Source organism: Sciurus carolinensis, chromosome 1 (genome assembly GCF_902686445.1).
Source record: "Sciurus carolinensis chromosome 1, mSciCar1.2, whole genome shotgun sequence".
NCBI lineage: Eukaryota > Metazoa > Chordata > Mammalia > Rodentia > Sciuridae > Sciurus > Sciurus carolinensis.
Window position 1 is genome coordinate 208,809,291 of NC_062213.1, and position 27,724 is coordinate 208,837,014.

The window sequence follows — 27,724 nt, forward strand, 5'->3', positions numbered from 1 at the left end:
CTTCCCTGGCCTCCACAGGTTCCCGCCCCCCTGCTCCCGCCCCGCCCGGGAGGCCGTCTGCGCAGACGGCTAGTGTCTGAACTGGCGAAGCGGGCTTCCCTCCGCCCCCAGCTGTAGTCCTCTGGCCGACCCCTCCCGACTTACTTTGGGTTGAGTTTCCAGACCTCCAGCCGGTCTCCCCTGCTTTCCGCTCTCCCAACCCGCTCCCCTGACACACTGTCCCAGGGGCACCTGGATTATGCTGGTCCCCAGTTGCTCAACAAAGAAACCAGAGTGGCCCTTCACATTTCCTGCCCAGGGTTGTTGGCACCCTCGTACGTACTGCCCCAGAAATGTTTTCCTGGGCCTCTGCCCAGCTCAGCCAGCCAACAGACCCTGAATCCAGAGCTGGGAGCAGGCAGTACCCACATGACTATGTGGCTGCAACTGGGGAAGAGTAAGTGGGTGGAAGGTGCAGGCTATGGGCCTGCAGAAGTCAGATACCAAGCCTGCTCCCCAGTACCTCTCGGAGAAGGACGGGGCAGCAGCTGCAGTGGTGTTCTCCCTGTGCTGAGCCAGGCCCTGCTTCCGGCGCTGACCTGCTGTGGATGAGGGCAGGTGAACTTCCAGGCCACTGGGACTCCTCAAAGCTGCAGCTGCTACCTCCTGCCGGACCCTCAGCAGATCTGGGGATGGGCAACAGCAGCGACCCTGAGGCCCAGCTTTCTCTGGAGTTTCCCCCTCATCCTAGTGAGCAAGGGACACTGGCCCAGGGAAGCCAAGAAGGGGAACCAGGGGCCCACTTCCACACCATCCCTGCTGTATGTCAGCATTGATGGTCACTGGGGCAGGAGAAGCAGTCCTAGGGCAGGGGAGACAGGTTGCAAGAGGACCTGCAATATGCTGCCACGAAGGAGTGTGGGGTTGGAGGGAAGGACCAGAGAGCCTAGTGCTGGTGCACTGAGGATGGAGTCTTGAGGGAAGGGTCCTGCGCACAGGTCCAAGAGTGAGAGCATAGACCTCCTCCTGAGGTCACTGTGACAAGTCCAGGTTCCACCAGGTGACCCCCTCTGAGATGGGAGGTAGGAAACATCCTGACATGTACACATGGCCACACCAGCAGAAACCAACATCCGTCCCGTTGGTCATCCAGCGGTGGTTGCATATGGTCAACGTCCAGCAGGAGTGCACCAAGCCCATGCACCCGCGTCTTTGCGGGCACACCGGCCACAATCCCTGGGCGTGGGTACATGCAGTGGACTGATGCACGGTGCTTCCCTCTGCCCAGGGCCCAGCCTCCAGTCCCCGCAACCCCCCTCGCGTAGCTCCGCCGCTCAGCCGCCGCCTCTGTTTATAAATTAATTACCCGAAAAGCGGAGGTGGGTCTGCCCCGGGCCGGGTGCCAGCCCGCAGAGCCCAGCCGGCGCGGCCGCCCGCGTCGATCCCAGCGGGGCCCGCGCCCCCGCCCGCCCGCGGCCTCAGCTATTTGCAGCCGGCTCCTTGGCGGGGCGGGGCGGCGCGCATGGTGATTGACAGCAGCTCCCTGGCGGCCGCGGCCGCGCCCCCTCCCCCACACAGGCCAGCAGAGCCGGCCCCAGGCAGGGCAGGGAAAGCAATTAAAAGGGAAGATTTTTAAATTATTAACATTTGGTGAATTATTCAGGCTCTTGGTGGCTAAGCCGCCCTAGGGGACGGTGCCTTGTGCAAGAAGAGGAAATCCTGCCCCCTCCCGCACCCCATCCACCTCCGGCCAGAAAAGCTAAGTTCACCTAGCAGGAGCCTAGCCTGTGAGGCCAGAGTACAGCTGGATAGGTGTCCGACTGCTCCTGGGGTGTGACCACAAGGGACAGAGCAGACCCACTGAGTGGAGAGGGGCAAGAGCTGCAGCATCCCAGTCTCCAGCTGGGCCGCTCATGGCATCCAGGAGGTCATGGTGGCCACGCTGCTGCCACCCAGTCCTGTCTTTCTGGGATGCCTGCCCCCCCGTCCTTGTCCCCCTTGCAGGATGAAGAGATGGCACTATTGCGGTGTGACCGTAGGTCAACATCCACTGACTTAAATTTCTGCACCAACTGCTGTGGGAGTCCGGAGAATGGGGCACAGACCACAGGATCTCCTGGACAGGGGGTAGGTAGCCTGCTCAAGCTCCCCCCTCCTCCTCCCACCCGGGCTCACCCCTGAGTAAACTGTGTGCGAGGCTGGAGGGGACCCTGAGAATGTGACCCTGGGATGAGCCACAGGGACTTGGGACAGGACCTTGGGCAGCCAGGCCTCACCACATACCACAAGGGCCTGGGGGCCATGGATGGATCCAGCCCTAGTCTTGATGTCAGCAGCTCACACCCTCTTCTGGGGTGGAGAGGTGACTGAGGGGCACACTCGGGTGGGGGGGCCAAGTGGGGAGGGCACATACCATGGCTGGGGAGGCCCAGGTGGTAGAGACGCTGTGGGTCCTCAAAGCTGCCAGCCTCACTGAGTGCCGAAACTAGCCGACGGTAGTGGTCCTCAGGCGCCATGCTGGGTCCCAGTTCTGGCAGCAGCAGAGTCTCTACATTAGGGGGAGCAGATGGTGAAGGGGACTTTCCTTCAGATACTGCCAAGGGGAAGATGCACGTTGGGAAGGCAGATCTCATCCTGACCTGTATCCCTCTGCTCCTGCAGTGAAACCCAAGTCCCTCTCTGTGCACTTGGCTGTCACACGCCTGCCCTCTGGGAAGGTCTGAGGACACTTCCAAGCACCCAGTTACCACTCCCTCCTCCAGTGACCTGTCCCTCCTCTTTGTGTTGGGCTCCTACCTCGAGGGGACTCGCTCCGGGCCTTCTTCTCTGAAGAGCAGTCACTGGTGATGTGGGGGGAGCAGCCCAGCCTCTTGCCCAGCAAGTCACCTGTGGAGGGTGGAGTGAGCCATACCCAGTCTCAGGAGCTGGAGGGGGATGCAGGGAAGGCCAAGTGGGGAGGACCCACCCTGCACCAGCTCAGGCTGGTGAACCCCAGTCCCCACCATTCAGGAGCACCATTGGTGCTGGTGGGCAAGGCCTTGCCAGCCCTGGGTCTCAGGCCTCTACCTGGTGGGCCTACTGTGGCAAGTATGGAGCAAGGTGAGGAAACAGGGCAGCCCTGACCCTGGGCCCCAGGGTGCGTCACATGACAGTCTCCCCACAGGCCTCTCGCCACCCCGGACCAGCCAGTCCATTCGCTTGTGCGCTAACGAGCCCTCCTCAGCTTCTCCTGGAGAACAGAACTGCCTTCCCCTTCTAAGTCAGGGTTGGGGTGGGCTGTGCAGGTGCTTAGAGGAGAGTCAGGAAGGCACACCTCACACCCGCCCCTGTTGCGCTCAGTGGGGCCCCTCTACTCCTGGGTTCTCCTGGGCCGGCGCCAGAAGCCAAGACCCTCCTCTGCTGCACTTGGCCTTGGCAGGCACACACTGCCCTGCACAGGCCCTGTGTGCCCTGCTCCTGGCCTGCTTACTCCTGTACCCTTTAGAGCCTTGAGGTCACACCCCCACTTGAAAAGCCACACACATCGATAGGCCCATCTCTAAACCTGTCCCCAAGCCCGGCTTCCTCCTGAGCTCCCTGACATCAGGGGCTCGGCTGACAGCACCTCCAGGCCAGACCCTCTTCATCCTCACAAGGCCTGGGAGTGGGGGGATGAGGGGCTGCTCCTCGTGTAACTCAAGCCTTCCATGACACCTTGGTACGGAGGGCTCCCAAACCCTGTGCCCCCGGAAGCCCTGCCCTCAGCTCAGGAGCCTAATTCCTTCTCCTTATTCCTTTAATCTGTCATTTTTATCAGGCTAAGGAAGTGCGGCGGCAGCAACAGCACCGATCAATCTCCACATTACAGCTGACAGAATGGTGCTAATAACTTATTGATCTCAGCCACCTCGCTGCCACTGGTCTGGCTGGCTGGCCCCAGGCTCTGCCCCAAAGAGGGGACAGTCCCCGCTGCCTGGATGAGGGGTCAGGGCAGACAGAACCCACAGGACAGATGAGGGCACTCAGGAGCACTTGGGCATCACAAGCTGCAAGGCAGAGCCCAGCAAGCCAGAGTGCACCCCAACCGCACCAGGCAGGGAACGGGTCCTGCAGGGCCCAGTCTCTCCATACCTGCCACCCACCTCCTGGTCCCTGCAGACGCTCAGGGGTCAGCAAGGGTAACCTCTGCAGTCTGTTCCCGTCTCAACAGTGGCAACTCCCCCCTCCTGGCTGGGTTTCTCTGCTTTTGGGGAGCTTGAAAGTCACAGCCTGGGGAGGTGGTACTGAAGTGGGAGTAACTCGCAGTGAGACCCAGCCCCAGGGCTGCCTTGAGGAGACCGCATCAGCTCAGAGACACACCTGGGGCAGGTGGTGACAGGAGGCAGGCACATGCACCAGGGGTGGAACACAAAGTCACAAGACCCCTCGGTCTTCTGGGCCCTTCCTGCTTAGGGCCCAGGAAGCAGTGGCCTGAGGGGGTGTCTCCTGGGCCACAGGAAGTGAGAAGAGGCGGTGACAGGTAAAGACCCCTGTGCGGCCCAGCAGGTGCATGTGTGAAGCCCAGAGGCAGCACCCTGGCAGCCACGCACAGCATGTGACCTCACTCAGGGCAGGTGCGTAAGCCCTGCAGGGCCACACGGGGCACGCGCAGGTCTGTGCACCTGAGGAGTCTGTGTGTAGGCGGGGGGCGGCCTGCTGCCTCAGAACCTCTCAATCATCGAGGGGCTCCCTCGGCTCTGCCCGATCGATGGGGCAATTAGATTTTATCAGCTGCTTGCTCAGCCACCTCCGAAGCAGCTCCAGAAGCAACCCCCCATCCACAAGGGCCTCCCAGGCATATGGGGGCTCTGTTGGGGGTGCCCAGGGTGGGGGGCTATGCCCACCCTGCTTTCTGAGAGCTGTAGCCACTGTCAGAAAAGACCCTGTCCAGAGTCCACATGACAAGCCCCTGAGGCCAAGCCTGCCCACTCTCAGCAGGGGCATCTTGCAGCCCCTCATGGCCTGCTCCTTAGGGGACTTAGTCCTGAAGCTGCCCCCTCCCTCTGAGCTCCTGTTGCCTCCAGGAATCAGGTCTCCTTGGTGACTCTGGAAGCTCCCGGGCCAGTGCCCTCTTGCCCACCTGCGGAGCTCCAGGCTGCAGGGATGGGCCCTTTCCCTCCCAGGACCCCAGGGAGGCAGGACCAGGCCAACATGCCCAGTGGGCTTGGTGGGGGTGGGGGGTGGACATTGTTCCTGAGCTCTGGGAGGCCTCTGCCTGTGCCGCCCTGTGAGGAGGGGTGGCTGGCCTGACCCCCAAGCCCACCCCAGCAGCAGCCACAGTGGAGCGGCCCTCTGCTGCCTGTCTGCCTGACTGGCTGGGATTAACACAATTACCGTCACATGGAGCCCCAGGGGACAGCCGGCCTCGCACCTCCCGCCTCCTCTGCTGGCCTCCCTGGCTGCCTGCCAGGGCTTCCAGAGCTGCTGAGCAGAGACACAGGGAGGGTGGCTGTCCCCAGGCAGAGCTGCTGTGGCACTGGCAGCCTCATCCTTGCCCTCAGGACCCCTTGGCCTCCTCACCTGTGGGTCCCAGGCCAACCTCCACACTGCCTCTCTGGAATTCACAGCGGCTCTGGTGCTCGGGCATAACGAGGGTGGCGACTTCGGTGCACACTGGATATGAGTGTGGGAAGGTCGCTGTCCTGGCTGCAGCAGAGCAAGACAGAGGATGGGCCATGAGCAGCCAGTGGAGCCGCGAGCCTGGGCAGTGAGGTCTGGTGAGCATCAGCAAGAGGGAGCCTGGGCTGGGGACGGTGTGCACCTAGTGGCCATGTGTGTGGTGTGCACACCTCTGTGGGCTTCTGATGCCACATCTGTGCACACCCACCAGTCAGACCACCAGATAGCAGGGACGGGCGGGCATCCCCCCACCTTCCTCTCTCCAGAGGAACAGTGCTGTGCTCTGCTCCCTGCCTCAGAGGGACAGGCGCAAGGGTACACAGTCACACATGTGCTGCAAGCTCTGAAGCAAAAACATGGCATGTGCTACTTTAGTTAAAATTTGCAACCACCCTCCTGGGGTCCTCACTTCTTCAAATAAGGAAACTGAGGTTCAGACCAAAGTCCCGTAGGTGAAAAGACACATGCTCTGGCATGTGCCTGCAGTCGCAGGAGATGCACCGGATAGCTCAGGACACCTGTGATCCCCAGGGCTCAGTCAATCCTGGCCTTGGGTCACCCTGCATGTGATTCTTTGTCCCCTTCTCCCTCCTGCTGAGCCCTCACCCAGAGCCCCAGAGAGAAGAGGGAGGAGAAAGTGGGGCACCCCTGGGTTTCTGTGAGCAACCCCATCATCAACAGAGAAGTGGGGACAGGAAGCTAAGGCCAGGACAGAGCAGGGGCAGGGATGCCCAGTGCCCCAGCAGCGCCCTCCCAGCCCACCTGTGGCGGAACGGCCTCTTCAGCAGCGCTGACACTAGCAGAGCCTCCTCACAGTGACCTGGGAACCAACCCTGAACCTCATTAAATAGCCCCCAGCCCCCCAGCCCACGCTGGCAGGAGCTAATCCAGGGCCAGGCCCTAAGTAGATCAGTTTCAGCACCAGATACCCCAGGGCGGCCCCAGAGCCCCTAAGAGACCCAGCTGTGGGTTCTCCCCCACCCCCGTGAGGGCGGGAGGCAGGTGGGGGAGTAAGTACTTTATGGGATTAATCGCACGAGGCTCATCCTCCCCCATCATCCCCACTGATGTGGGGTGTTGGACAGAACTGCTATCCTCAGCACGGGGCAGGGCCGGCCTGGCACAGGGCTGCAGCTGCCATGGGGCTTCTCTCCACAGATGCACTGGGCACTTCCAGCTTCCAGAGACTGGACAGGTAAGCACAGTAACTTCCTGTGAGCCTTGGCCTTGGCCTTCAGCAGGACCTGCATCTGGGACCAGCCTCAGTAACAGCTATCAGCTTGTCACACTCAGGGGTCACCTGGGCTCTGGGGGTACAGCCCCATGGGGGCAACCACTGGCAAGAGACAGGATCTGACCTTGTACTCCACAGTCCCTGCCTTGGGGGTTCATTCCTCAGGTCCCAAGACGGCCTAGTCCTGAAAACCTGTTCTGGTCACGCAGTCACTCACTGAACAAATTATGCGAGGTGAATGTAAGAACTGCAGAGAAACTCAGGCAGGCTGGAGAGTTGAGCCCTGCACCTGTCTTCACAGGATGGGGCCACTACACACAGGCACAGAGCCCAGGAGGGAGGCCTCAGGAGGCTGCAGTGGCAGGTGGAAGGAGACTGCGGTGAAGGCTGCAGGGAGGGTTGTGAGGGCAGGGGAAGGGACGAGGCCCGACTCCACCCCCACCCCAGGCCTCCCACCAAAGCTCTCTCCTGCAGCCCTGGCCAGCTGGGGGCCCTCGAAGGTCAGGGACCTGGGAGGCCCTTCCTGCAAACAGTGCTGCTGGTGCATCGCAGGGCACTGGGGTCCTGGGTCCCTGAGTGCAGCCAGCAGCAGGCATCCCAAACAGGACTGGTCAGAGGGACAGAGAGGAGTGTGCAGACAGACAGATGCAAGAGGCAGATGGACAAGTGAAGAATGACAGACGGATGAGGATGGATGGACAGCCGGGATGGGACGACAGTCAGGTGGTGCAGTGTGAGGCAGCTGGCCCTGGCTGCCCTCCTTGGCCAGGCGCTGGGAGCTGTGTTAGCAGACGGGACCCAATGGGCTGTTAGTCTTCCGGGGTGTGCTGTGTCCTCTTTCCCAGAACTGTAACCTTCCCTTTGGTCCAAAAAATCATCCTTGCCTCTTCTGGGTCCTCTGTGGAACCAGGTTTTCCACTAATGCAGGCCTGGCTTCCTCCTAGGGGCAGCCCAGGCTGCAGCGGCCAGCGCTGGTGAGAACTCTGCTTGGGACCTCGTCACACCCAAGGCCAAGTGCACATGAGGGGCCACAACAGGAGGGGATGGCCCCTCGGGGGGAGGCCCAGCCACTGGGTTTCCCTAAAGGCCTTGCTGGCAAATTTATCCTGTAGCGTCCCAAGTAAAAGGCTCATAAAATGTCATCAATGTTCATGACGGTTCATAAAAATGATCAGTTGAGCTGGCAACTCCAAAATGAGGTGGAAATAAGTTTAAAGATGTTTTTATTGTAATTCGGCTCCAGGATCCAGACGTTCTCAAAGACATAAATAATGACACCCCTGGCAGAGACCCAGGACAAACTGCCTTCCTGTGGCTGGGCCAGGGAGGACAAGCACCCACACAGCTTGGGCCACAGGAGGCTGGCCTTGCCCTGGGTGCCCACTGCTCCCCTATCAGGCCCTTCCTGTGGTGCTTCCCTGGAAGCCATGGGGAAAGACCTGACCTCACTAACCAGAAACCAGCCCCTGCCCCTTGGGAGCAGGAACTCGGTCCCTGACACCTGACCTCCTCCTTGGGGGCTTCTTTTTAATCCTCTGCGTCTTGGATTTGCAGCCCCAGCCTGTTTCCATAACCCAAATCCATGTGAGCAAACCATAACCTGCCAGGATCTTTCCAAAACACATACCTGGTCACTCCCTGATCAAGAACTTTCTGTGGCTCACTCTGCCTGTAGGACAAGGCCCAACTGGTCCAGCCTCCGAGGCCCAGGCCTTTTAGCATCCCACTGAGCCAGACCTGCCAAGCTCACGCTCTCCTCCCTCCTACCCCTTCCTTCATTCCTTCACAACTCTGCAGACTGCCTTTCCTTAGTGAACTCCTATGCATCCTTCAAGAACCCGTTCACACATCTCACCTCCTGGTGGCCCTCTGGGAGGGTGAGAGGTGGAAATTACGCCTTATCCGAGAGCTGTTGGGCTCCAATGGACAGTCCAATGGTGGGGAGCAGAGCATGCTTTGGCTCCAGGTGTGGCCTGCCCAGAACCCTGCCCATGCTGTTGAGGCCTGGCACCAGTCTGCACTTGGCCAAGATGGGTCTCCTGATGTCAGCTGGGCACCACGCCACCTACCTTCTAGCCAGGTAAGAAGGACACACATCAAAACAAGCCTGGCAAATGCAGGGCCCACACTGGCTCACACTGACTGGGACAGAGGACAAGACAAAAGACCACGGGCAGAGGAGGGAGGAAGGCGGGTGGAGACACGCAGAAGCAGACCCCGGGGAAAGAGCAACAGCTGCCCCGCCTGCGCCAGGCTCCTACCTGCAAGATGTCTCTCGGAAGGAGATGTTCACATCCCAGTGGGTGTGGACTCTGCCAGGAGAAGAAGTGAGGGTCAGCAGCTCCAGTGCTGGCCTTGGGGCAGCAGGCTGGCGTGGGCCTGACTCTTAACATCCCACCAGCCAGCAGCCAGGGCAGGGTATGAGGGTGGCACCCCCTGCCCAGTTCAACCTGCTGGCAGCTCCCACTGAACAAACCCAGGGGCCAGATGTGCTCCGGCCTCTCAGAGATGGCCAGGAAGAGCACACTGAACAACCTTCACCACTCCTGACTGCACTGAGACCAAACCCCTCCATGCTGGACTTCTCTGGTGGACAAGGACCACGTCAGGAAACAAGCTCAGGCCGGTGCTGGCCCCGGTGTCTCACAGCTGTGGCAGGAGAGGGGACAGCTCCTGTCTTACCCCTGCCCTACAGCAGCACCTAAGAGACGACTCTTGGTCTTGGTGTCTCCTTCTACAGGAGCCTGGGCCTCCCGGCCCAGCTCTGGAGCAAGTACCTTCTCTTCATGATCCGAATGTGTGGATCATCCTCCTGTTTCAAGCCCGGCCGCCGTCCACAGGCTGGGCCACCTCCGTCACTGTCACCATCACTGGCAGAGAAGCTGGGGGTCCGCTCCTTCTTCAGGGCTCGTGCAGGAGGCAGGGCCACTGTCCTTTTGTCTGCCAGCCGCCCCCGGTTCTGGGCAGGGGGAGGAGGAAGTTAAGACTGGACCAAACCCTCAGCCTCCTGGGCCTGGGCCAAGGCACAGGGGTCTTGTTACTGCGGCACAGCCCGTGAGGACAGGAGGGTGTGGGCTGCCCTGCAGGTCCAGTTGAGTGTGGGTGGGAGCCCCAGGGCTCTTGAGCTGTGCCCTTGGTCCCTCTCTGGGTCCCAGAGCCTCCTGGGACTGTGCATCCAATCTGGGGCAGGGCTCGCAGGGCTGGTCCTGGTGGCAGGGAGCAGGTCCCTCTGTGGTGTCTGCCCGACACCCCATCTCCTCCATCAATCCCACAAACAGACAGCAGCATCAACAAGCGAAGTTCCTTTTCCTTTCCTTGCAGTGCTGGTGGTAGAACCCAGGTGGAACCCAGGGCCCCACAAACACTCTCCCTGGGCTGCAACCCCAGCCCCTCCTTCCTATTTTGTCAGCACCATGAAGAGCCCAGCTCAAGGGATGTCAGACCAGTAGCTGTCTGAGCCTGCTGGTCCCTTGCAAGCTGCAGGCCTGGGAGTCACAGGCTTCCCAAGAGCTCTCAGCAGCCCAGACCCTTTGTTCCCTGGCCCTAATGGCCCTTTTCTCCTCCCAGGCTCCTGCACTATGTGTATGTGCAGCTGTGGGTGCTCAAGCTTGGGGCTCTGCACACAGCTCACACACATCTGCACAGAATAGTGTGAACGAGCGTGTGGCCCCAACCCTGGCATTTCTCAACACTTCCTGGCTCCAGGTCCCACTGACACAGGGAAGAGAAAAAAGTCACTGATTATTTTCCAGTGTGCAGAGGTTTTTTCTTATTTGGTAAGAAGATGCTGGCTCAGAGGCGGCATGGGCTTTCAGAGTATCTATTTTCCTCTCCTTTCAGTCCCCCACTGGCAGAAAGAGGGATCCTCACCACAACCATGAGCTTGGTGAGGAAGGGGTCAAGGAGGCCCCTGCCTCAGGTTATCCAGGATCCTGTCCTAGCAAGGATGCTTCTTTTCAGATTCAGCACCACATCATCTCCAGATGCATGGTTCTGCCCAGCTCAGTTTGGGTGGTGCCCCTGCACCCAGCTCCGGGAGTCACAGTATCCCCCACACTTGCCCTCATACGTCTGCTGGGGGCTGCCCAGAATACCCTCTGTTTCCCTCTATAACATGGTGGACAAAAAGGACCCAGCAATACAAGGGCAGTGTGGCATGGTACCAATGGGGTCTCAGGGCCATCCAGCAGGATGACAGGGTCCAGTGACAGCAGAGCACAGGGAGGTTGTGGTGATGAATGCCCACCTATGCCCTAGCCTCTGTCAATCCATAGGCTTGGGACCATTTTTAACAGCCTTTGGCCTGTCTAGAGCAGGCTCTGCCTTCTGCAGCCTGCCAGAGCCCAGTGCCAGGACCGCAGGAGGCCCTGCACTTCTCCTCTGCCACCTTTCTGCCTGAGGTGAAATACTCTCTTGAGAAGAAAAGGAAATACATCTCTCTGCCTCTCATCTGTGGGAAGGGAAGAGGGGACTGCTACTTGGAAGGAGGCCAGGCTATATGCCAGCCTAAGCCCCATCATGCACGGGGCTGGGCACAGGACCTGCCAGTCCCTGGTATGCTCTGAAAGCACCCAGGAGAATAGGCCTAGGGTGGCTCCTGTGGGGAGCTTTATGGGGAGAATGCTGAGGACCCAGATGGCCACCCTGACCCTGCTCAAGGACAGGTAACACATGCCCCCATACATACACACTAAAGAATTAGCTGCCCACTGCTCAACAGATTTGAGAACCTGGTTCCTAACCAATGACTGACCCCTTCTGGAGTGATGAGGGTGGGTCCTGGCAGGAGTCACATGCCTATCATATTGCACCCCTGGCCACAAGGGCAGGTTGAGAGCCTCAGTGCACCAGAAAGTGGGGGCTAGAAGGAAGGGGACCCATGGAGGTCCCTGCAAGGGAGCCACCAGGCGCAGGAGAGGCAGACAGGCCCAGGCCTGAGGCGTCCCTCATGCAGGGCAGGTACCGGGAGCTCCAGAAGGGCAGGCAGCCCCATCCCTCTCTAGGCTCAGATTGCCACTTGAGGTGAGGGCAGATGTTGGGTGCAGGCCACCTGCTTCCCCTCTCTTGCAGCAGGACTCAGGGGTGGCAGGTTGGGAGCTGTGGGGCACTCCCATCCAAACAGAAAACAGAACCCAGACTAGCTCAGGGTGGGCACCCAGAGGAACCTGTCCAGTTCCAGTTGCCTGAAGGGGTGCAGCGGTGGAGGGGGAACCTCAGTCTCTTGCCCAGCAGGTATGCGACAGCAAGCAAAAGGTGGCTATCCCTGCACACCTGACTGGGGAGCTCTTGTACAGGTGCCCTGTGCTCCTGCAGACTCGAGTGTGTATGGGGGCTTGAGGCTGTGACTATGGCAGACCATGTGTGGGCTGGGCCTGTGGCTCTCCTTCCCCTGCCAGCATCTGTGTCTAAGGTTTCCCAGCCTGCTCAGGGTGCCCCCTGCAGGGTCCAAGATGCAGCCAGGACACTGCACTCCAGTCTAAAGGGAATAAACCCAAGGTGGCAGCCCGAGTCCTCTCCACCCCTCCTGCACCTTCCTATTACAGCAGGCTGCTGGGTGGGGCCAGGAACAGTAGTCCCCCCTGCCCAGCACCATGTCCCTAAGAGCTGCCCACAGGGGGAGCTTCCTCTCCAGAGGTAATTTCCTTTTCAGATCAACCCTCCACCCCTCACTGCCTGAAGCGTGCATACCTGCTCCCCAAGCCAGTGGGGAGGCCATAGATTGTCTGCCCTGGGTGGGGTTCTTGCTCTTTGGACACCTACAGGTAAAGACCCCACCCCCTCAGGCTCTGTGTCACTGACAGAGGTCCAGACCTTGCAGGGCAGCACTCTGACCTTAAGAATATCAAGACACACACCACTCAGGCTCAAGCCTTGGGACAACCCAGACACACATCCAGGCCAGCTAACACTGTTACACCTCAGAAGAGCCCTGCCCCAGAATCAGCACCTCCCTCTGCTATACCAGATGACTTGGTCCCAGATCTCCAGACCTGGGACAGGGGAGTCCCCAGGCCCATGAATGACAATCTCCAGAGGGAAGACCCTGGAACCCTAGGCTTGAGAAGGAGCTGCAGGACACCCATGAGGAAGGTCGCTAAAGAACAGGCAGGAACCACCCTTCACCCAAACCAGGAGCGGCTCCTGTGCCCCAGGATTCCCACCCCTTCCCAGGAACTGTCAGGAGAACACAAAGCAACCCCCACCCACGCCATCTGCCCCAGGAGGGCTCCCTCCAGCACACTCAGAGGGCTGAGGTTAGGACTCCCAATCTTAGAGGTCACGGGCACCAGCTCTCTTTTGGGAGTCCAGACCCCCCAGCCCAGTTTATCTCCCATGTCTCACCACCGGAGAGGATATTCGACAGCCCGGGCAGTCGCAGATCGGAGGGTGAACCTGAAGAATTCCCTTGGACATAAGCGTCTTCAGACTTTTTCCTGCGAGGAGAGCCGAGCAGAGCTGGTGAGGGGCGGTCAGGGCATAGGTGGAGCCTCTGGGGCGCCGTCACCGGCAAGGCCAGTCCCCACTCCCGGAAGGTGTATGAAATGCACACCAACCTTCCAAACCCACTGTCATCCAACTTCCGAGCCTGCTGCCCGCCCCACCCTCGTGGACGCGACGGGGATCTGCTGGGCTCTGAAACTCAAATCCTGGGCGAGGCCCTCCCCTGATCGAGGGCGGCCTCCTCTCCGCCCTGGCGCCCCTCCTCCTGCCCCACCCTCTCCTAGCCGGTTCCGCCTGAGCTGTGGCAGGGCAGTGGAAGGTCGAGCTAGGGAACAGGTGAGCCGCGACCCCGGCCTGCGTCAGCCCCCACAGCAGGAAGCGGGCAGCCACTGCGGAGCCTGAACCCCTAAACCGAACACTACCGGGTCCCAAACTTTCCAAGCCCCCCATCGCGCCAGACGGTTGCCGCGCTTATCCGGTGCTGGCCCCCAAAGGTGAACTGTCGCACCTTTGGAGCCACCATCCAAACAGGCTGCTCCCGCTGACACCGCTCCAGCTCCGCGCGCCCACGCCCCGCCCCACCCGTACGGCCCCACTTGCCCGAGCGACCCCCACCAGTGTGCACTCGCACCCCGGCCGCACGTGCGTCCCTCCACTCGCGCGGGAACCAGTGGCTCCGAGGCCGGGGAGGGAAGGCGTCCCTCCCAACCCGTCTCCCGAGTTCCTGTAAACTTCCTCTGGGCCTGAAGGCCCAGGGGCTTCACAAAGACCTTCGGAGCTGAGGGAGCGCCCGCTCCTGCGTAGCGCGCAACCCCAGCACTCTGTGGTCCGAACTGGGGGGACAGTGGCGGCGGAGGGCGCTCTGCCGTGTCCACCGAAGCAACCCTGCGGGGGCGGGCGGGGTGCGTAGGTCCCTGCAGCAGCTCTGGAGCTGCAGCGCCCCCTCTGGGTCAAGACCGAGTCTCCCCGGTGGGAGAGCGAAGGGCTCGGACCCGCGGGTCCCGGGTAGCGAAGGAGAGAGACGGCGGCTTGCGCCCCCACGGCGGCCGCACCTTTGTGGCGGATGCTGCGCTTCCAGTCCTTGGCCGTCTCGCGGCCGCTGACGAACTGGAACTCGTTGGGCGTGAGCCACTCGCCGCGGTGGCGGATGGACGGGCCCTTGCTGCCCTGGCAGAGTTTCCGTACGTAGAGCAGCGCACGGTTGGCGCCGCACTCCACCTCGATGCACGGCTCACCGTTGTCCAGCAGCGGCTGGAAGTCCGCGGCCGCCGCGGCCGAGAAGAGCTCGAGGGCTAGCGGGTCTCGGGGCAGGTGGAGGTGCGGCGTGGCCTCGTGCAGGCTAAGGTAGGCGCGCGGGGGCCGGAGTGGTGGCGCCAACAGCGCTTCATAGCCTGCAGCAGAGGCGGGCAGCGAGGCGGCCGGGGGCAGGGCTGCCGCGGCAGGCAGCGGCGCCAAGTAGCCGGGCAGCGGCGGCAGTGGCAGCGCGGCCAGGGTCGGGTGGAAGGTGGCCAGGGCCAGGGCCAGGTCTTCGCGGCCTGGGAGCTCCTTCTTGACTGCGGGCATGGCGCGCGGGTGGCCAAGCAGTCGGCTCTCGGCCGCCGGCGCAACTTATTTTGGCCCTGGCTGCAGTTGCGTCTCCACCGGCCCTGGAGGCGCCCGGCCGCTCTTCCACCCCGCCCGCTACTGCGCCCTGGCACCCGAAGCCGCCGCCGCCGCGCCGCCCGCCGGGCCGCCCCGGCCTGCTACCCGGCCTACTGGCGGGCTCTCGACGGACCGAGACATGGTGCTGCCAGAGCTGCTACTGATCACGGACTGACTCGCCCAGGGCCGCAGCTCCCTGGCGCTGGCGCTCCGCGGGGCGTCGGGAGTCCCCGAGCCCGCGCCCGGGGGCAGTCCTGCAGCCCGCCGAGCCCGGGAGTGAGGAGTCGCGGAGTCGCCAGGCTCGCTCCCTGCCCTGCCCGGGGGTCCCAAGCCCCCGCCCCGCCCCGCCCTGCTGCCCGGCCGCGCACCCGCGTCCACTGGCGCGCGCCCGCCCGGCGGGGACTTGGGAGACTCCCGCCGCCGCCGCCGCCGCCGCCGCCGCCACAACTTGGCCCATTTAAACAACCCCGGCGCGGCGGGCGGGCGCGGGCTCCAGCGGGGGGTGCGTGACGGTCGACTGAGCCTTGGAGGCGGGACAGGGCTGCACCCGCTTCCCCCCGCCCCGTTCCGGCAGAGCGAAGGAGAGGGGGAAACTGGGGAGTGCCTGCGAGCCAGATGAGGCACCGTGTCACTGTTGTGGCGCAGGCTTGAGTTTGGGACCCCATGTGGGGGCAAGGCGGGGCGCAGCTCGGTTGGTGACTTTTCCCGGAGTGGATGAACTGGCTTCTCTGGCCCCTCCAGTGTGTGAGCCTGTGGCTTTCGGTAGGGTGTTTGCAGGGTGCATCTCTTCGTGTGCAGTGGGTGAAGTTGTGGATTTGTGGAGAGTTTGAGTTCCGTGCATAAGGGTAGTCCACTCGTTCACTGTGTTTTTTGTTTTTTTTTTTAAATCATCTCCATTTTATGGATGGGGAATCTGAATCAGAGAAGCCAAGGTCGTCCTGATGACACACAGCTGTTTCAAATCCAGGACGGTTGGCTTTCAGGACCGTGTCAGCCATGGTGTGGGGCAGGAGTGGTTGACTGATTCAGAGTGGGGATGGGGGGGTGAACAGCTGGCAAAAAGAGTGTGCGCACTACCTTCTGTCCCCACTAGGAGAGAGTCTGGGAAAGAGGCATCTGCTAGTCCATGCCCACTTAGGTGTTCTGGGGGCAGGTGAGCCTGGTGATTGGCACTCTGGTTAGCACCCCACCCCCACCACTCTTCATAGAATTGGAGTGTCAGGAAGAGAAACTGAGAACACCTCTGGCACTTGGCACTGGTTAGAGAGGCTTGCCTTTGTTGTGTTGTGTTAGATACACTAGAAAGTGGCCTCACATCCCAACACAGTAGCCCAGCCCTGTCCCTGACCCCCGAGACACTTTGGCAGGGCATCCCTGGGAGCCTAAGCTGGACCACAGGCCTGTTTGCACCCTACCTTCTAAAAGGGGGTAAGTCCTGGGAGTGAAGGACAGCTCACCATCCCCTTTCTGAGCAGACAGCAGCAACAGCTGGGCTTGGGGCTGACCACTGGTGACCACTGTGCTTCCGTCACTAACTCATCCTCAGCCAAGACACCAGCCGGCCCCACACTGACTGGCAGCCCCGTCGGGGTGGGGTGTGCTCTGCTCCGACCAGGAGTGTGACTGGGAGCCTGGGGGGTACTGCGGGGGTCTGAGGGCCAGGTGGAAATGTGGGTGACCCCTCCTTTCTTCATGACCCTTGGTCCCCTTACCTCACCTGCAGCCTGGACACCACCCCCGTCCTGCTCCAAGGCACAGTCTGCCTCATGGAGGCCATCCTGACAGTGGGTGGGTGTGCCACGCCTGGAGAGCCTGGCCCTGTGTGCCCACTGCCTGGCTGCTGCCCTGATCCTACTGCCAAGGACTGGGTCTTCTCATGTCCACCTGCACCCGTCCTGGCCTCAGCTCCTGGCCCTCGCTCCATGGGCTGGGGAAGCACAGGCTCACACTGGAGAAGGCCCCCCAGTCCTGGGGGCAGGATTGGCAGAGAGCCCCCCCAACCCCCCAGCCCCCAGCCCCATGCCCCCTCCCCTGCAGCCGGTTCATGTTGCTCAGCGTGTGTTAAAAAGATAGGAGGACCTATCCTTGGGTTTTTGTCTGGTCTGGGGACCAACCCAAAACCCATGCCAGTCTTCCCCAGGTTCCTTCCTGAAAAAGACCCTGATTGTTCCAAAGCTGGAGGACCAACACCCCACCTTCACAGAGAGGGACCACCCCAGGGTGGTCCTGGGAAGCAGACTGTCTTGCCCCAGGATGGGCTCTTCACCCCTGACCTCATGCTGAGGAACACCTGCATCCTGGCCTAGGGCACTGGGCCTCACCTTCCTCTGTGCTTCTCAGGCCAGAGCAAAGGACTGAGTTTTGGCTCTACAATCATCCCAGCCAGGTGGTCGGGACCGGCGGGATTGCAGGTGGCAGAATTAAAAGCCCCACCTCCAAACCCACGAGGCCCCGCCCGCCCTCCTCTGGGCGCCACACCGTCGCTGCTCAGGGTTCCCCCGTGCAGGGCCCTCCGCCGCTGGGCTGAGGCCGGAGCCGCCTCTGCCGCCGCCGGCAGGGGGAGGAGGGTCATAAATAACCCGCGGGCAGCGGTGCAGACTGTGACCCGAGACGTCCTGGGGGAGTGCGGGGGCGGCCGCCAGCACTTCTGCCCCCAACCCCGCTGCGCCAGCCTTGACCTATCCTGGAGTGCCTGCCTCTTAAAGCCCCCTTTTATCCATTCCTTCATCAATCAATCAACCATTTATTGAGCGCCAGATGTGGTGTAACCCCAGGAAGAGACTACCCAGACATGGGGTTGTAGGAAGAGAAATGCAGAGGAAAACAGTGTCTGAGAGCACAGGTGTAGAGTCGGAAGAAGTGCAGGTGAGCAGAGTCCTGGCCTGCCTGCCAGCTTTTCTGCATGAGCTCACGGCTTCTATGAGGGTGCTGCATGTGAGCACACCCAGACCTACTCACGTCCAGGGGTCCGACGTGCACAGCTTATGGGCCACAGGTGTGGGTCCAGCTGATCTATGAGGCAGCACACCTGTGTACCCAGCTGCCCAGCCACCAGCAAATGCATGCGTACTCAAAACACACAAAGAGCAACCACAGGTGTGTCACACCCATGACTTGATGTACGCCAGCAGGGCAGCTCCTGAACCTGTATGCACAGGACAGGTTCATGGTGCACACATATCCTCAAATGCCCACATGAAGACAGACAGCTTTCCCACAAGCACAAACACAGACAGGATGGGTGCTAACTTAGAGATACAAATCACAGATATCCCAAGACCCGGACACAAAACATAGGCACAGATCTGTAGGCACTGGCAGCATGGACCCAGGTCCACATGTTCATCTGCCAAGTTGGCTGCATTACTGGACAAGGAAGGGTTAACCTGGAAGGTCAGGGGTTAGAGGTTAGCCAGATGAGGCTTCCTCAGACATTCCTGCAAAGTGGCCAGAAACTTCAGGAATGTGGCCCTTTCAGACCTAGGGGAGCTGCCCTGCTGGGACACACACAGCCTCTGGCTGACTGTGAGCTGGAAATAGGCCATGCCACATCTCTCAGGGGGCAGGAAGGTGTTTCTGAGGAGGAGCTGTCCACTACCTTTCTCTCTGCCACTTAAAGGAACAAAGGGCCTGAGGTCAGGGTCACCCCACTCCTGTGACTGTGCAGTTGGTCTTCTAGAGGCACACATGCAGGGATTCTAGCGGGCACTCACGGGCCGTGCTGAGGGAACATCTTCACCTGGGCAGGTGTTCAAGGGTGTCAGCACATGCAGCGACTCAGACTCGTGCACGGACTCGTGCACGGTCAGCGATCACTTGTGATTGCTCGTCTGGATGCACCCTCGAGGCATCACAGAGACCTTTTCTCCTGGTCTGGCAGCATGGCCTAGTCGTCTCTCACCAGTGGATCTGCACATTCAGCCCTTCCTCTGGAGGAGGGACAGAGATGCTTATTTCTGACCACTTGGGGACAGGAGCAGCCCCCATCTTAAGGTGGTCTTCCTGGTGCTGTGGTTCCACCTGAACGTATACTCTGTTGGGAAGGCTGAATCAGATGTGTGGAGGGTGGGCCTCAGACCCTCCTGGCAGCAGCTGCATGACCCAGTCTTCTCTGCTCTTCTTGGGACCTTACTTTCCTATCTGAAAATGAGAGGGGGGCTCAAAACCATGGGCCCTCTTTAGCCTGGAGTAGAGCAGTCAGTGGAGCAGCTATGGGAGGTGGAATCAACAGACCCCTGCATACCCCATACGCTTTCCTCTGTAAATGGATCTGACGTACAGGAACTGGGAGGCTCCCACCAACTCAGAGCCAAGCAAAGGGAAAGAAGTGAGTTCTCCAGGAAGCCCAAGAATCTGTCTCATCTGTCTCAGGGAACAGATATGTGGGTGATTGCCATGCTTCTCCCTGCAGACAGTTCAGCTGCATCCTGGACCCAGCCTGGATACTGGAGTGGGAACGGGCTGCATGGGATCAGCAGCTGTCCTGCAGGGTGGATGCAGGATGCAGTCCTCTCCCTCTTGACTCAAACTGTTGCAGAAATGTTGTGTACTCTCAGGGTCCAGCAGAGCTGAGCAGCACACAGGCCTTGAGTGCAGTCCCACCCACCCCACGTCCCAGGGCGGAGTGAGGGTGGAGGGCCCTGTGTGCTCGTGCGTGTCAGTGCTGCATGAGAGGTGTCCTTGTGTTCATGTGTGTCTTCCCCTTCCTCCCGGCACTCAGTTCAGCAGCTGCTCAGCACAAATGGTGTGGGAAGGCCTCAGGGAATGATGTTCCTTGTTCCTCAGTGGTCAGACCCAGCGGTGCTGGTTACAGTTCACTCTGAGCACAATTCACAGGCCCTGTACAGCCCTGGGCCACAGCCTGTCTCTATCAGACAGTCCTCACAGAGGCACTAGGTTGTGCTATCTGCAGAGCTCTGGGGCAGAGGTCGCCCCCAAGTAGGGAGAGGAGTGACTGTAGGGGAGAAGTGGGCTCAGGTGGGGTCTCTGCCAAACTTCCAGGTGGAAACAAGAAGGCACCCTGGCAGGTCCTTTCACACAGAAAACCTTGAGACCAAGAGAAGTACAGATGGTGCGGGAGGGACAGGGAAGTGACTATAAGGGGCCAGGCGGTCAGTGGCTGCTCTGACTCACTTGAGAGCCCCTCAGCTCTTCAGGCTACAGGCTGGATTCAGCAGTGCCTGAAGTGGCTTTCTTGCCAGTCTCCGGCACATAGCATGTACCAGTGTCTTAACGGCTGTTCATGGGGTATCCCAATGTAGCCCTGGGTGCATCCAGCTCACACCCAGATCTGGTACAGCCCAGGCTGGGCTCTGGGCTCTCTGAGCCACTCCTAGCCTAACATGGCTTCCCTGGTCCTGGGCAGCACCATTGCCTGCTTGCTCCCCTCAGCTACCACCTGCCTTGGGGAGCGCTACATATCTTCTTGTCCTCAGAAGCTTATTAAGGGTTGGATCACAGATTTGGGAGGCTGAGGCAGGAGCAGAAATTCCAGGCCAGCCTCAGCAACTTAGCTGGCAACATAAGCAACTTAGCAAGACCCTCTCTCAAAATAAAAAAATAAAAAATAAAAAGGGCTGGGGATGTAGCTCATTGGTAAAGTATCTCTGGGTTCAGTCCCCACTACTGAAAAAAAAAAAAAGTTTGGCCATAGGGACCCTCTTCATCAGAGAGAAACCCGAGAGTCTTCTATTGCAGCCAGGGTAGACATTCTTGGTCATCAGCAGGTGCTGCCCAGACTGGAAGGTGAGTTTAGATCTAAGGATGCAGGAATGGGGTGTGGTGCTATTCTGAGGACTATGCTACCCACACAGGGTGGTGCAGAGTCCCCATGGTCATGGCCAGGGACAGGCAGGGGTCACACCATAGAGGGGTCTGAGATCCTGAGATCCTAAGTGCTGGCTGCGTGAGGTCTCCTGATGCCTTCTCTGTGCACCAGTGAGGGTTCATGGGGTAGTTTTGTTGTCTGGGGCCCCCAAGGGCAGGATTCAGACCTCGGAGAAGCAGATGTGGAGGTTCAAAATAGAGAAAACTAGTCAGAGTTGCCTGGTAACAGCAATGGCTTTCTCTTAGGTCGAGATGCTGATGAAAAAGCTGATGTCTACCTGCGGAGAGCCTGACACCATTGGTCAGGGTGCAGCAGCCCAGATGCAGGCCAGTGCACCAGATCCCCTGCATGTCACATGCCCCTTGCCCAGTGTGGCCTGTGTGCAGTGTGCACATGGGCATGTGGGTGGAGCAGTAGTGAGTGTTCAGGAGCAGGACACAGAAGAGCAGCTTGCATTTGGGTGAGGACCGGAAGCAGCAGTGTGCACATAGGTGTGTGAACTAGGGACGTATGTGTGGGTATTCAGCATGGAGAGCCCGATGCAGAACACCCTTCCTTACACAGCTCCTAGGCTGCTTTCTGAGGCATCTCCTGTCTGTGAGAGGGGCCAGGCTCGATGGGCTTGCACACAAACCCAGTTGTGTGGGGGCTCCCCTTCAGTGTGTCTTCATGCTGTGAAATTGTCACCCTGTGCCCGGTGGGCCACACCTCTGAACCAGCTGCTCTGTGAAGAGGGTGTGTCGTGTGAGGCCCATTTGGAGGGCCAGCTTCATCAGCACTGCTGTCTCTGTTCTGTCAGGACCTTTGGAGGTGCAAGCTTGGGTGGACGAGATTACTGTCCTGGCTTCCTGAAGTATAGACTGAGCCCAACCCATCCAAGACCAGTCCTGGGCTCCCATTGCCACCCAGCCTCATTCCTTGGGAGGCGGGTTGTCCAGGACATCCTTTGGGGTGCACTGATGACTTTGTGCATCCTGTCCTGTGAGGGCCTCTGGGTGTGAGGTTCCTGTTCCTGACTAGGCTGCCCTGGGGCCATCTCGTCTCTTGCACTGTGTGAGGGCAGGTGGGCCAACCCTGAACGCTGTTCCCTGGGACCAGGACTCTGCTGCACACTCTGGCGTTATGCACCATGACCCCAGGTGTGGCCCCAGGCAGGATGGGCCGAGGTCCTGTGCAGAGCCCTGTGCAGGGGCTCGTGACCTGATTACAGCCATCGCCATGGAAGGAACGGTGCACATGTGTCACACGTCACCTGTCTGCTGGTACCCACAGCGCTTCTGTGTTGGCCACGCCCCCCTGGGTGCCTTGGCAGGACCCCTCGATGGCTGCTCACTCCGGGGCTCTGTGTACAGTTGCAGCCCAGGTCCAGGGGCTGTCCAGGTCCCTAGAGCCTGGCCTGTATAGCAGGAGGGACTCAGAGCCCTGGGCACCAGCTAGCCTCCTCAACAGTGCCGAGGATTCCAGCGTAGAGGCCCTACTCCCACCCCAGCCCCCACCTGCAGCACTGAGGCCAAGAGTAATAAAACACCCACCTCACATGAGACAGCTTTATCTTGTTGATCGGAAGTCTGCCAGCCCAATTTATGATGGAGCATAAGATCTCCAAATCTGAATTTATGTGCCGTAGTATAACGAGAGGTCAATGAGATTGAAAGTGGGCTCGTGAGAGGACCTGGCAGACTCACTCCCACGTGCTGCAGGAAACCTCACACTTCATCCCCAACTCCAGCCCAGCTCAAGGGGGAAGGGACGGCTGGGGAGAGCCCTGCCTGAGAGGGCTCAGGCGGGGAGGCCCAGGGCTATGGCAGGAACCTTCCAGAGGGCCAGCCTGGACCATCTGTACTGAGGATGCAGATCTTGCTCCCTGTCTCAGGCCTGGCCCTCCACGGTGGGTGAGCCCCTGGCTCAGAACAGTCACAGCAGAGCTCTGGCTCTGGCGCAGGGACCCACCATCGAGTTCCATGGGTGCACATGAACCCACGGCCCTCACCTCAGACCTCTGTCCTCATCACCCCTGGAGTTGGGGGCGGGGTGTGAGGAGGGTCGGGTCTGTCTGGGGTGGGCACCCGGCCAGCAGGAGGCTGGCTTTCTGAGCCCCAGGGCAGACCCTGACTTTAGGATTTATACAAATAAATGAAATGAAAAGTGCTGGCAGCCCTGATCTGATTACAGCCATTCATTCTCTGGTCGTTAATAATTTGTGCAATAAAGGATTGCGGCCGCTCCAGTGTGGGGGTGGCTGCGGCTCAGCCTTCCCTTGGCGCCGGCTTCAGGAGCTGGAAACATGAATTATTAGTTTCTTATCGCTTGGACCGCCATCGCTCATGCTGCCAGGGCCTGGCGGGAGCTGGCCGAGGTCCCGCCGCCTCCTCTGCCGGCTCTGAGATGCTGCTTGTCTGGGAGACTCTGGGTGGGGCCCGTTGCTACCCCACCCAGCCCCTCTGGGAGTGTGACCCCTGAGCAGGAGGCTACACCTGGCACGGGGGCTTCAGTGCTTGTGCTCGGAGCCTCGGATCCCAAGTGAAGCCAGACTCACACGCCAGCACAGCACCCTCCCAGCGAGGCTGCGGTCCTTATCAGTGTGCTCAGCAAGGCCCACAGACTGTCCAGTCCCTGACCAGAGAGGAGAGGAAGTCCCATCTGGGAACCACAGTGCCTCAGGTGGCTCGGAGCCCCATCACCTGCAGGATGGCCTGCGGCTTGAGGAGACCGTGAGGCAAGGGTTGGTGCTGGCTGGGGTCTGGGTGGAGGCGGTGGGAGTCTTCTGAGGCCTGTGTGCCTGTCTTGTGCTGTCCCCTGGGCTTTCTGTCTGCACCAAGTACAGCTGCTGAGGTGTGTGGGTTGGGAACTTCACTCCAAGGCCACAGCCCAGATGGTGGCAAGGTGGTTACATGTCATGGAAACAAGCACCCTCCTGTGAGGCTCCCAGCTGCCGGAGGTGGTTCTCTCTCCACACCCAAGCTGGGGAGGGCAAGGCTAAGGCAGGGAAGCCAAGGTGGGGTAGCGGGAGGAATGGGGACCTGGAAGCCACCTCTGCCTCCTGCCTGCCAAACTCCTCTGGATGCCTCCTGGGCTGCAGCCGGCTTCACCTCTGTGAGCACGCAGAGCCCAGGGGGCAGGCATCATGGCCAGAACTGTTTGCCCCACTTCCTGGCTGTGTGGCCTTGAAGAGACTATCACCTCTTCAAACCTCAGTCTGTAAAATGGGAATGAAGATAAAAGGAGACACGATTAGTAGGTATTGAGTGTCCACAGTGTGCAGATATCCCAGGCACTGGTAGGCGCAGTGGGGTGGCCACGCAACCCTGCCTGCTGGGCAGTTCCACCGTTTAGGCAGCATTGCTCCAAAAAGTCCCTTTTTACCACCTTCCATCTGCCTTCTGCTTTCTTGAACATCTGGACACAGTGGTAATGAATGCTTTAATGTGCTTGTCTCCTCCCAGGTCATCCCTGTCACTTCTGGGTCACCTTCAGTTGACTAGTTTCCTCTTTTCCTGCTGGGCTGTGTTTCCTGCTTCCTTGCACACCTGTGAGTGCTCTCTCTCTCTCTCTCTCTCTCTCTCTCTCTCTCTCTCTCTCTCTTTGGTACTGGGCATTGAATCCAGGGGCACTCTACCACATCTACATCCCCAGCCCTTTTATTTTTTTATTTTGAGTCAGGGTTTGATCAGTAGTCTAGGCTGACCTCAAACTTGCAATCCTGCCTTAGTTTCCTGAGTGGCTGGGATTACAGACTGGAAACTCTGGGGTAGGCTTGCTTTGACTGTTCTGCCCCTCAGGGCTCCCTGTCCTTCCTCACCTGGTGTCTCTGTGGAGGCTAAGTCTGGCTACTCCATCTGACTGAATGTCTGTACCCACAAGTGTGCTCACAGCACCACCCTGCACTGGGAGCAGGGTCTGGCACGGAGGTCTCTCACAAGTGTTTTTGAGTGTGCCTGGGCTGCACGGCATGTCCCATGTCCTCTGCAACCTGATGAACAGACCCTCAGCCCTAACAGCTGCCAACCCACTTTTTTTTTTTTTTTCGTAGTCGAAGATGGGCAGAATGCCTTTATTTTATTTGTTTATTTTTGTGTGGTGCTAAGGATCAAACCCAGTGCCTCACTCATGCTAAACAAGTGCTCTGCCGATGAGCTACAGCCCTGCCAACCCACTTTTTCTGTGGTCTCTTGGTTAGGTCTCGGGCCTCCTGAACATTGCCCAGGGAGGGGTTGGAGGGCCTCTATGGGCAGGGACTGGGGGGCTGCAGCTCCTGCAGCAGCCAAGTCTGGCTATTTCCTACCTCTAGGACATAGCCTTTCTTCTTCCTGCTGGGGCAGAAGGGGAAACCCCCACCTTGCATCTGGCACTGGAGGTCACTCACCTGAACCTGAGCTGCAGGCAGCACTCGGGTGGCTCTGATTCTGTGCATCCTGGATGCCCGTTTTGAAAGCCGCTTCCTCCAGGAAGCTTCCTGGACCCCTAGTCAGAATGCATCCTGTTCCTTGAGCTTCTGAACTCTTCCAAAACTTGGCGTTCTGGCTCCCACAGAAACTGTGTCTTCCTCTAACTGGATGGGAGCCCCAAAGATGGCACTCAGGCGTCCTTGGCTGGAGGTTCCTCAGCTGAAACCAGAAGAAAGTAGCCAGCCACAGGGTATTGTACTGGGTGGGTTGTGCCAGGGCTGAGTTCTGCCTGGTATCTTAAGGTCCAGAGGCTCCAAATGGAGGGCAGGGCTCCTCTGACTCCTGAAGTTGCCACGGGCTGTTTTGCCCTGCTTACCTGCAGACACCAGTCACTGTTGCTGACCTGTGTGACTCCCACAGCTCCAGGCTGGGCTCTCAGGGGGCTGGCCCCTCTGGGATGCTCCGCCCCACTTTTCTGGTTCCTCTCGGCCCTCCCCTGTGGCCTTTTTGGCCCCATCCTTGGCTACCACACCATGCCCAATCTCAGATGGCTAGAGCTCACACACAGAATCCCTTACCCTGGGGAGCACACCAGTCATGCACAGCCCACTGACTTGGCCCTGGCCAGGCTGTCCATTAACACAAAGACAGCCGGCTGGTTTTCCCTCACCCAGGTCTGAAGGCCCTGAATGGGGAGCCCCCACCCCCACTCGGTGTGGTCGCCTCCAGACTGATTTCATTTATCACTGGCTGAGGATGAGTAATTTTATTGTGAAGCACAGTTCAGGGTGATAGATGAGGGAGCAGGGCAGGTGGTCGTTTTGCTGTCTTCCCCTCCAGAGGGAGGTTAGAAGGAGACTCCTTCTCCATAAATGGAGGCTGGCAGTTGGTGGGGAAAGAACCCTGTCAGGGTGGTTGGCCAGGCGAGATGGGAGTAACGAGGCAGGGGATGCAGACCAGGTCTCCCTGTCCAGATAGGGTGGGTCAGGGACATGACTATCCCCCACGGCCTGGCCAGGGCTGAGGCCAAGGGCCCTACATGGTGGGAGGATGCAGGGATGGGGGGGGCACATGTGTAACTCCAGCTTCCAAACAGAAAAAGTGGGGATGCTTTCTTCTGAAACTGCCACCGCCCTTTGCAGACATCTTATTTGCAGTCAGCTTCTCTGTGAATCCATGTGTTTCTGTTTTGTTTTGCTTTGTTTTGTTTGCAGTACTGGGGACTGAGCTCACTGAGCCACAACCCCCACCCTTTTTATTTTGAGGCAGGATCTTGCTCTGTTGCCCAGGTTGGCCTTGAACTTGAGATCCTCCGACCTCAGCCTCCATAGTCCATGTGTTTAACAGTGCCCATCTCACCAGCCACTGCACACCCACACTTCACAATAACACTTGCCCTGCCCTTCTGGAGCCCTGGTTGTGGATTTTTTGGTCTCTTCAGGTGTTCCAGGAACCTGCACTGCTGCCAGTGGGATTTGAGGTTCTGGCCTGCACACCCACTCGAAGGTGCCCAGCCTCAGTGGGGTGGCTGTGGGAGGGGTGGGTGGAAGCTGGGAGGTGGGAAGCACAAGGTGCCAGGGAGCAAGCCCACCCTACATACTTATGGTGGGCAAGGTCCTAGGGGTCTGAGAGGGCTGAGTAGACCTAGGACTTCCCTCCCCTGTGGTCAGCCAGCCCTCGCACTGTCCTTGGCTGGACATGGGCCAGACTCAGTCCAGCAGGAGCAACTCAAATCTCCTGGTTGGGAGGCGTGGTTGGTGGGCGCCTCGCTGAGTGAAAGCCACTGTCAGTCACCAATGTTGACGGCAGGGAAAGACGCCGGGGGCGGCGACGGGAGGGGGCGCTGGCTGGTGAAGCTGTCCCCAGGCTGCCGGCTGCGTCCCCGGAGGCCGGCGGCAGCGGCGCCAGGCGCGTCCGGGAAGTCTGGGCAGCAGCGCCACTGCCCTGGGCCTGCCCCCCCCCCCGCGGCTTAGCCCTTAGTCCCTCTGGGCTTACCCGTTGCGCCCAGGCCTGTTTAACCCTTCTGTCCCCGAGGTCCCGGCCCTGCTTAACCCTCTGTCCTGTGGGCTCAACCCTTCCGTTCCACCTTCCCCGCCGCCTCTTCTGTCTCAGGGACCAGCTCAACCTCTACTGCTCTGTGCCGGAGCTGGCCCCAGGAGACTGAAGGAAACCCCGTGGGCATCCGGGGAGCAGCGCCCATGGGAGCTCCAGGTTGGAGGAGGAGGCCCGCCCAGCAGGTCACTGAGGACACTGCCCCTCCCACCTGTCCCCTTCCCCCAGGGTCTGCAGCCAGGTCTGCTCACCTCCCCCAGCATCACAGGGATACAGTGAGGACACACCGGACAATGACTGTTAGTGTGCTGGGCACCCAACTGAGCTCTTGGAGCAAATCAGGAAGCTGGTGATGACGGCCTGCCCAGGAAACGGAGGCTCTGAGAGGCAAGGACGTGGCTCAGCCCTGGCAGGCAGGCTGAGCAGGATCCTGCCTCCTGCACCAGAGTTAATGGCATCTCCTCCTCTCCCTCCTGCCCCCTGTCCCTTCCTCTTCTCCTTCCTCCCAAGCAGATGGTGCAGGAATTG

At 59.9% G+C, this 27,724-nt stretch overlaps 1 protein-coding gene and 1 long non-coding RNA gene across 2 annotated transcripts in view; one reads left to right on the forward strand and one right to left on the reverse strand.

Moving 5' to 3' along the window:
• Nucleotides 1–14,865, reverse strand: part of Samd11 (sterile alpha motif domain containing 11) — a 17,564-nt gene extending 2,699 nt beyond the window's left edge. Inside the window, 9 exon segments of the mRNA XM_047539398.1 lie at nt 503–665; nt 2,393–2,527; nt 2,776–2,865; nt 5,518–5,590; nt 5,592–5,643; nt 9,112–9,162; nt 9,628–9,809; nt 13,193–13,284; nt 14,344–14,865. Coding sequence (XP_047395354.1) covers nt 503–665; nt 2,393–2,527; nt 2,776–2,865; nt 5,518–5,590; nt 5,592–5,643; nt 9,112–9,162; nt 9,628–9,809; nt 13,193–13,284; nt 14,344–14,854 — 1,349 coding nt within the window. The 5' untranslated portion in view covers nt 14,855–14,865.
• Nucleotides 5,568–7,970, forward strand: LOC124976663 (uncharacterized). The gene is made up of 3 exons (XR_007107044.1): nt 5,568–5,714; nt 6,775–6,811; nt 7,795–7,970. It is a non-coding gene; the product is annotated as an uncharacterized LOC124976663 (long non-coding RNA).
• Nucleotides 14,866–27,724: the final 12,859 nt, after the last annotated feature.